The sequence below is a fragment of the Lampris incognitus genome, chromosome 6 (assembly GCF_029633865.1).
Source record: "Lampris incognitus isolate fLamInc1 chromosome 6, fLamInc1.hap2, whole genome shotgun sequence".
Taxonomy (NCBI): domain Eukaryota; kingdom Metazoa; phylum Chordata; class Actinopteri; order Lampriformes; family Lampridae; genus Lampris; species Lampris incognitus.
The window spans coordinates 44,747,354-44,757,436 of NC_079216.1; the positions used below are offsets into that span (position 1 = coordinate 44,747,354).

The 10,083-nt window shown below is 42.6% G+C and overlaps 1 protein-coding gene across 1 annotated transcript; it reads left to right on the top strand.

Moving 5' to 3' along the window:
• The first annotated feature begins 1,828 nt into the window (after nt 1-1,828).
• Nucleotides 1,829-9,650, top strand: ldha (lactate dehydrogenase A4). The gene is made up of 8 exons (XM_056282126.1): nt 1,829-1,985; nt 4,065-4,190; nt 5,231-5,348; nt 5,544-5,717; nt 5,876-6,049; nt 6,211-6,328; nt 7,403-7,526; nt 7,655-9,650. The coding sequence occupies exons 2-8, from the start codon at nt 4,065-4,067 to the stop codon at nt 7,817-7,819; spliced, it is 999 nt and encodes a 332-aa protein (XP_056138101.1). The 5' UTR covers nt 1,829-1,985; the 3' UTR covers nt 7,820-9,650.
• Nucleotides 9,651-10,083: the final 433 nt, after the last annotated feature.

The following is a 10,083-nucleotide window of genomic DNA, read 5'->3' on the forward strand; positions in this document are numbered from 1 at the left end:
ATCCAGCCCGGGCCCTTTGCTGCATGTCATCCCCTCTCTCCCCTGCCATTCTCATCCCTCTGTCTACTATCACTATCCAATAAAGGGGGAAAATGCCAAAAAAGTATCAATTGAAAATATTGTGCTCAGGCCGTCATTGCAGTCTCCCTGGTTAATGTGCAGTAGTTTGGGTAATTGCAGACTGCTCTAGGGTAGAGTAATGAAATAACTTGAAACAAGCTCAGGCCCTGTAATTGTAAGGTCTGTTGTAGGAGTTGTAGGAATGTTGCTGTGTGACCAGTAAGGTAATCATGAAGTGCTCATTGTCATGTGACCTGACCTCTAACACAAAATCTGCATTGTTTTTCTTTGTTTCGCTTTAGAGAATGGGGCAGGAACAGGGGTGTCCAGGTATTAAGTGAGATTGGCCACCCTTTAGATCCACCCTTGCTGAGTTTGCAGGTTGAATAATCCTTTCTGCTGAAAGCACACCTTTTACAACACACCTGCCAAACTCAAGCCAGTGAGTGACGGGAGAACAGAGTAAACACCAAATTTAGAAATCTCTAATCTTTAATGGCTAAAACCTGTCCTTCTTGTAGCCGGCAGTATGTTCACGCAGGACCACATAACTTGAGTAAGAAGCTGACTAAGGAAATAAGTTTTCAGGGCCTTTAACGACAGGATCATGAAACAAAAGTCCATCCATCCATTATCCAAACCGCTTATCCTGCTCTCAGGGTCGCGGGGATGCTGAAGTCTATCCCAGCAGTCATTGGGCGGCAGGCGGGGAGACACCCTGGACAGGCCGCCAGGCCATCACGGGGCCATGAAACAAAAATGATGGTCAAAAATGGTCTAAAGATGAAGCATCAGTTAAAGTTAATGTTGGCACCAACAGGGCTTGTTTGTGTTGCAAGAAGAGCTGAGTAAACTCTATCATAATCCTCTGTGAATAGTATACACGGCCACTGTATCTAGTAGTTAATGTTCACAGTAGTTTGTATATGAAACCAATCGTTGTTTCGGACGTAATGCAACTGTATTGTTTATTAGGGTGGGGATACCTGCGGTCAGTCGAGACTGAAGAAGTCACTTAGATGAGTGGTGAGATGTTTGTCAGTAAACATTGTGTCCAGATGAACTGATTCGCCTTTCTGTGATTTCCTTACCTGGATTATTGAGCATGCATAAAGACATCGATTTGTAATTACAAAAACAGACGACAGATGGAGCCATTGAAATGATAACGGTTAAGTAACGATATGGACAGGGATCCAAAGCAACAATCCCTTTTTTCCTGTACTTAAGTCCTACTTCTTCAGTTGGGGGGCACAAAAAAAGTCCTACTTCCTCAGTGAAATGTCTCCGGGTCACACTTCAAATTCTCTGGCAAGTCTCTTCTAACACCGGGGAAAATACGGAATAAAATGTGGTACATAAACTTCATTTTTAACAAATCGTCTGGTTGTATGAAAGACAAGTAAGACTCATGAGATGTATTCTCCAAAACGCGGGGGGCTATACATTAAGTGCTTTTACCCCCACGCCAGCTAGCACATGAAGACATGTTTGTGGGAAATCCCATCAGACGAACGAAACAACACTGAAATTTGGATCTAACCTATAAAGATCTTAGGTGGAGATAATCTCAAATTTTAAACTTAAAAAAATGTCCAAGACAGACAGAGATAAAACTGTAAAACATAAAGTGACATGTATTAAGACAAGGAGGAGGAGGGGGGGGCTCAGACTCCACCGCATCCAAGGCAGGGCGCTCACGTTGCGACGATACGGACGTGACATTTCACATGTAAGGGCCTACGCACATTCGCCGGATCTGCCCCCTCTTTAAATACCGCGGTACACCCCACCCTCGCACACCACTGCTGGAGAAACCCCAGGTTCCTGCCAGTCAAGGCCAACAGTGGAGCGAGACAGGTCGAAGACATTCCAAGTCGCGTTTCAGTCTGTTACAGTCATCCCTCGAGACTAAACCTTGAAAGGTAAGACGATGCGAGAAATATCTCCAAATACTTTTTGAATGAATGTACTAAAGCGCCACTTTAGTATATTCAGTTTACCGCGGACCCCAAAAGTGTGGATATGCCTTAGATTTTTTTATTCTGGCGAGAGACGCAAATCACTTTTCTTGTGATCTCGGGAGTTTTTGGAGCACCGGATATAACAGCGGGGTGGAAACTCGCAACGTCTCCGTCGTTACAGATGCAGCATGTAGTCGCCAGCGTGGTGTGTCGGCAGAAAGCTGTTACGGAGGCTGTTAGATTAACACCCTACGTGCCCGTCTTATTTCCTGGTAATGGCTTTCCAGCCATGCTTGTTTCGTTTGAACTAAAAAAAAAAACCATTTGCTTCGTTACGACTAAGCGTCCCAGCGTTCTCGCACCTTTAGTGGATATTTCGTCAGAATGTATGTTAATATAGGTCCACTGGAAAATATGAAGAGCGGTTGTCCACATGCGGAAGAGGCGTCGTTAGAGCAACAGCTGCCTCATCACCCGCAATGATTTATGTCCATGAATAGTTTTTGGGTTTTTTTCTTCCATGGAACGGTTATTCAGTCGGGACTGGCCCTCAGTGTACATAGGATGATTGGCAATTACACGATGTCAGTCCATCACGCTTGTAGCCACAGGTTACCATAAATTAACCATTTGACGATTTTAATCTCTCTCTCTCTCTCCTGTCTGTGATTTTTCTCTCGCCCCTGTCTGTGATTACATCATGTTAAATGTCTTCGACTTCGAATAATCCTGCTAGAAATCCATAGGCAGTCACACTTATGGTGGGAATTAAATATACAGGCCAGTTTGTACAACACATTAACTCAGTGGAAACACAAGCTAACCACATTGCCAATATTTTACTGCATAATCCCCCGTGTTAACAAAGGGTTCTCTGTACGAGGCAACCCGCAAAGCCTCTGTAATATTTCCTGTAGTTTGCACACCTAGTGCTCAATTCTCTGGGATGTAGTAAGATTTTTTTGGACCCTCCTCTGAGGGGCAGATAATGGGATAACTTAGTATTAGGGATGACTGACTGTTCCAACTTCGTGTATCCCACTACTGTGTGCTTACTCATCACGAAAAATTGGTCTGAAATAGCCTCAAGGGGGATGTCCACATCATAGTGGAGTAACAGCCTAGTCGTTGTGGTGGTGATGTAAGGTGGCTCATGAGCATTCGGCTGTCCGCACAACTAGGAAATATGAATAGGAAAAGTGTGACGCATTCTGGGGACGGCCTGCACAGTCCCTATTATTAACTTTGCATTTCTTGTCACATAGTCAAAGACGTTTAGTCAGTCATGTCAATAACAGAGCCCCGAAAGTCCTACTGAAAAACTGAAGGAACAGCCTACTTAATAGTTAATGTGCTGTTGGCATTAATTGTGTGTATGTGTGCTGTAAATCCTGTTGAGGTACAGGTTAATTTAGTTATTGTGCTGTTGGCTGCAAGTCAGTGTATCTGCCCTGCTGAGGGGGGGCTTTTACACATCCGTGCCCAGGGGCGCATTGTCTCATAATCCGCCTATGAGCAGGGGTTGCCATGGAGACTCAAGGGTACTGTGAATGCACCGATGAGCATCACACATCAAGATGAAATGGCAGAGATCAATATCCTGAATACATACATGAAAGTCTATGGTGTTAAGGACATAAGCCGTAATGACTCGGTAGCAGTCTTTCTAAACCCTCTTGGTTGATGGATATTCTGCAGTTGTGTCACTGGAGGAGAATGACTCAGCCTGTGACGTTAAAGGAAGTGAGGGGAATTGAAAGCAGAATGCATGTCCACACAGCTTCCAAAGTAATACGATACCATGATCACGTACGTTCCTGTGCAGGCTCCTTAGTATATACAGGGCACCCAGACTGTCAACTGCATTATGCAACATTTTCACTTACCTCTCTCCTCCCTAACTGCTCTTCTTCCCTTTCTCCAATTTCAAGTTAAACAAGTATTCTTTCTCTTCACAGCCTGCCCTCATTCTTTCTCCCGTTGCTTTATCCTCCCCTCTCACTCAAAATTATTTTTAACACCTCTCGCTGTCCCCCTCAGATGTCCACCAAAGAGAAGCTGATTGGCCATGTGATGAAGGAGGAGCCTGTTGGCTGCAGGAACAAGGTGACAGTGGTCGGTGTCGGCATGGTGGGCATGGCCTCTGCCATCAGCGTCCTGCTTAAGGTAAGCAGAAAAAAAATAGAAAATTTAGTAGATAGGTGACAGAAGGACACTGTATGAAGGACAGGGGCAACTTAGGTGGTTGGTAGTATGGCAGCAAAGATAAAAAGAAGTAGGGCGAGTGGGGATTTACAGAGCGTTAGACTTTAATAATGGAGAGTACAAAGAAATCTAATAAGATAATAGGACATACCATTTAGCAAAGGAAGGACACCAAGGGTCAGTTGAGTGATTATTGTCAAACCATCAGCCCCCAAATCAACATCTTTGGGTTTGGGGGCTGGTGGCAGAACATAGTACTGTTAGGTAATGCCTTAAAAACAGTGAAGTTAGATGACCATGAATGGAGCTGACTACTCAAAATTATGGGTATGATAACAAAGCCTAACAAAAAGCCCCCCCCCCCCAAAAAAAACAAAACAAGTCCAAACATCAAGGGGCTGCACTTCTGTTGAAGTGAAGGGAAAATCCTACTTGTGGTTGAATGAATGACTGCATTGCTATAGTGCTTAGGACACAAAGCGCTTCACAATGAAATGGCTGCTTCACATTCCAGTATAGGTGGCCCCAGTGGGGAACGATCCACTAGTGGATCACCACACTATAAGGCAAATACTGCCATAACACCAAGTGCTCAACTGATTGAGCTACACATGACCTCATTAGAGAGAAGAGGAGAATGTGGGTATGATTTCCTGTGCTACCATTCTTGTGAGATAATTTAGTCTTCCGGATGTTTCCCTGAGCTTTTCCTGGCCTATTCACAACAGTTTAGTCATCTATATGTTAGTTGAGGAACAGTGGCTTGGAAAAACTAGGCCATAAGTCTCACTCATAATACTGCTGTGGTTATCTGACTGGAAAGAGCTGGAGGGCATACTAGATAGGTGTGTTGATCCTTGTCTTTATATCAATGTTTTTTTTTAGGTTGATTGAACATACTGTAAAAGATTGGGTTCTTTCATGAAACCTCATTGTGGTCTAATGTTATCGCTTGGTAAAATGTATGGTCATTGATCAGGGTAACTTAATGTATTAATCAGGATCTGTGTGATGAGCTGGCACTGGTTGATGTGATGGAGGATAAGCTTAAGGGTGAAGTCATGGATCTGCAGCATGGATCCCTCTTCCTCAAGACACACAAGATTGTTGCCGATAAAGGTGAAAAGCAAGCAATCTTATAACTTTCTCATATGGTTAGCATAACTTTCAGTCATAGCAACTTTCCATTCACATTTTCATTTGGTTATGGTTCTTTAAGCACTAGAAAAGATAACTTTACAAACATGCTATTTTTATTTAGTGAATCCGTTGGTACTTAGATTTGAGTATCTTCGATGTCTCTCCAATTGTCAGACTACAGTGTGACAGCCCACTCCAAGGTGGTGGTGGTGACTGCTGGAGCCCGCCAGCAGGAGGGCGAGAGCCGTCTCAACCTGGTTCAACGTAACGTCAACATCTTTAAGTTCATCATCCCCAACATCGTCAAGTACAGCCCCCACTGCATCCTGCTGGTTGTCTCCAACCCAGGTTAGATTGAGGGATGGAAGATTCTGGCTAAATTACCATTATTTCTTGCAAGCATTTATGCAGGTAGAGGGGGGTGACTGGCTTTGCCTTTAGAGCAGCATAAGTCAGTGTTTAGATGGCTACTTTAAATGTGCCCTCTCCTATTTTAATGCTCCTAGTGGACATCCTGACCTATGTTGCCTGGAAGCTGAGCGGCTTCCCACGTCACCGTGTCATTGGCTCCGGCACCAACCTGGACTCTGCTCGTTTCCGCCATCTCATGGGAGAGAGACTCCACATCCACCCTTCCAGCTGCCATGGCTGGATCGTTGGAGAACACGGAGACTCAAGTGGTATGCAGCCCCAAATGAAAGGGAAAAAAACTGAGTTATCTCTCTATATGTTTGTGTGACAGCTACTAAGGCATCAGATTTGTAATGGTTTTACCATTACATTGGTGATTTGCACTTAGAAGTTAAGTGTTATTAACTTAAAACTATTTTCTCTCTCACAGTCCCTGTGTGGAGTGGCGTGAATGTTGCTGGTGTTTCCCTTCAAACCCTCAACCCAAAGATGGGAATTGAAGGAGACACCGAGCACTGGAAGGAAGTACACAAGAAAGTGGTCGACGGGTGAGTGCCTTTCTCCCTCGTTGTATTGCCAGATATGTCCAGTAGGCCAACAACCTGAGAACTGTGGAATCCAACAAGTAAATACGATTCGTTTTGCAAGAGCTGAGCCTTCAGCAAAGTCTGACAGGAAATAGACAGCCATTCACACTTGTTTCTCAACCATGCCGAAGAATCTGATCTGCAAAACAGTTCGTGTGTATACTGAATTAGCACAATACTGTTCAGTCAGGTTCGTAACAGTAAACCTGAGCGCTCTGAAAGTCATTTAATCAGCAACTGACAAGAAAATATCAACAGCCACAATCAAATTCAACAGAGTTTAATCAAGCTGGAGAGGAATGCGGACCTGGCTGTAAGCCAAATTGCATGCAATGACTGGTTTACTTTACACTATTGTAAGAGATAACTGGAGCATAGTATCCAGTGCCCACACAATGGTTTAGCAGTTGTGCCACACTATTTCTACAGTAGAACTCATGGGCTCTCCTATAAACCAGCATCTGAAGGCAAGTTTGCCTCTTAATTTTGTGGGGGTTTTTTTTAATGAACAATGTTAAATAACCCATAATGTTAATTTAGTAGGTTAAAGCTGTCAAGATTTGTATTTCAATTAAGTCATGATTTTCTCTTTTACAACTTTTAATTTCTATCTTTATTCTATATCATGAAGTCATCTTGTTGACGGCTTGTTTCATTTTCCCGGTCAGGTTATTTAGGCACTCAACTATGTTTTGTAGCTGGCTCATGTTTATTCACAATGTTCCCACATAAAACACCTTAAAGAGTTAACAAGTTAAAAGAGGACTTTAGTAAACACATATGCTAACATACACACAGAAGGAATCACCCCACAGCAAGGAATATAAAGTGGTTTCCATCTGAAAGGCCAAAGCTTCTTCAGGCCATCTCAGAAGCTTGTCTTGTGTTCTTATTTATGAAGCGTATCTTAATTCTCTATACATCCTTATAGAAAATACAATCAAGCTAGCTAACCACTTTATTTTTGCTAGTTCAGTAAAATGATATGCACTGCTCTACTCCTGCCCTGATTATGTGTGCGTATCGGTCCACCAGAGCTTATGACGTGATCAAACTGAAGGGCTACACCTCCTGGGCCATCGGTATGTCTGTGGCAGACTTGGTTGAGAGCATCCTGAAGAATCTGCACAAAGTGCACCCCGTGTCCACCCTGGTCAAGGTAAAGAGATGGGCAGAGCCCCCCCCCACGACACCGTTTTGCCAAGCTAAGCATTCAATATCCAGGCATGCGATGGATTTGTTTAAACAAACACATGCACATTCTCCTTCTTTCATTGGATCTCTTAGGACATGCATGGAGTAAAGGATGAGGTCTTCCTGAGCATTCCCTGCGTCCTGGGCAACAGCGGCCTCACAGATGTCATCCACATGACACTGAAGCCCGACGAAGAGCACCAGCTGGTTAAGAGTGCTGAGACGCTGTGGAGCGTGCAGAAGGAGCTCACCCTGTGAACGCCCTTCCTCTGATCTCACAAATCCACCTTGAGTCCACCCATAACAAAAACCTCTGTTGTGGCTCAAACCTTCTATGTATACTGCATCTTTCTGACACAACTGGATAAATGAGGCCTGTGAATATCTGAAAGTCAAGGAACTCGTAACTAAGAATGGCTTTACACAGTGAAACTTTCATGCAACTAGTTGTAGGTGGCAAGTTGCATGAAACAATTTTCATGCAACCGGACAGTTACATGAAGCAATTCAAAAACAATTAGTCTCATGCAACATGATTTAATAGTTTATTTCACTGAGATTAGCTAGTTAGATTGGTAATTTTTCTTCTGTCGTATCATTTCCTCGCTAGATTATATCAAGGGGAAGGTGTCATTGTAACTACATGTGCATCTTTGTATCTTACTTCGTATCATTTTCTCACTGGATAATATCAATTTGGACATGTTGTATCACTTTTTCTTACTTTGTTTCATAACGGCTGTCCTGGAGAATAGGAAGAGCGCTATTGGTACATAAATGCTTATTGACTGGTTACTCAAAAAAGAGACCAATGGATCATTTCCCACTCTATTCAAAAGACCATCTTTTGTTTTAATATTTTGTTCATTTTGGTGATAAGCCACGTTTTCCAGTTCAAATCAACCAGTTGAACTTGGTTGGAAATGATACTGCATCAACAGTATCACCTGACACATTATCAGTGTTTTGATCGGCTGTTGCATGAAATTGGTTTTACAAAGTTGAGTTTTACGACTGTTGCAGCTGAGTTTCACGCGTGTTGCAGAGGGCTTTACACCATGCAACTAAAGTTGCGTTAAAGTTCCATCATGTAAAGCCAACCTAAAATCAATGGAAGTTAGATATTGGGTTCCGCTAGAAGAATATCCACAGGCATAATTTTCCCTGTCCCCACAGCTCACCTCCTTCATGACTGAATTCTCTAAAGCAGACCTCAAACCAGTAGCCTTATAGCTCAGTGTGTGTTGTCTGTACGATTGTAAGGCTGTCGCATTTTGTGTAAATGATGCGTATAGACGTTTATATGTACTATTGTGTATTGCTGCTTCTTGTCGTCTGTACACTCCTTGTATGCTGTTGATATTTAACAAGTGTTCAGTGATTGTTACCTGTTGGTTTTTTCCCCACTTGGGAATCTGTTTATTTTTTTCTGGACTGGAGTATAATGAAGACATTCCTTTCTCTATGTAGAGGTCTTCTTGTCCACTCCTGGCCATAACAATACTGCAGGTTGATACCGAAGTACCTTAGCCCATTATTTCGTATTTCTGTACAACACTTCTTTATCTAAGTTTTTGTGCAATGAAACTGTCCACAAGTGGACTGAAAAACAAAATTCTTTGGAAAGCAAGTGCATTGGTATGAGGACGAGGTAACTAAAAGTTAGGTCAGAAAAAAATCTCTTTGAACCAAAACATTGTCATAACCATGCTACCGGATGCCAATAAGGTGACCTGCTGATATTTAATATAATTCAATTAATACAGAGAACCAATGGAAAGGGCCAGCAACAATCATAATCTAGGGTCAGGTTATGAATCATGAACTTAAGGTGACAGTCCTAATTTATGGTGTTCTGTTTGTGTACCTTAGATATCCTTTTTACGTAATAAATATTCTGTTTATTTATTATTTCCCACCTGGCTCTGAAGAAGGCTTCAAGTTATACTAAGCTTGGCTGTAATCTATCTAATATTTACATTAGACACGGCCTATTGATCATCTGTCTTAAGTCATTGCACTTGTTATGGCAGCTGGATGTTGGATCGGTTTTGCTCTACCACCAAATAAATCTAAGATGGCGATACCATCTTTTGTCTTTTTATGTTTTTCTCCTAAGCCCACTTGCATAGGCAGTTTGTCTATGCATTTACAATGAAGCTGACTCGGCTGTTTTCAATGCATAGCTTTGGTACAACACAGGAAGATTAGGGCTTTTTATTCAGGAGGTCAAAATGGGGCCACTAGCATGTACAGCTGTGACATCCAGGCAAATGCATGAAAAATACTGTCAAACAAGTCAACATCCATAAGACATCAAAACATGGTTAGTGAAGCCCAGCCACTCGATCTACAATTGGTCTACTGACATGGCCCAAATAGTATTTGCCAATAATGTTTAAGCATATTCAGGCTCTAGATAGATGGGCTTTGTCACATAACGCAGTACAATATCTGCCTGAAAACTGGCTCAAAGAACTAGTTTCAAATAGGACCAGGTCTGGTGTTTGTTCATTGTGTAC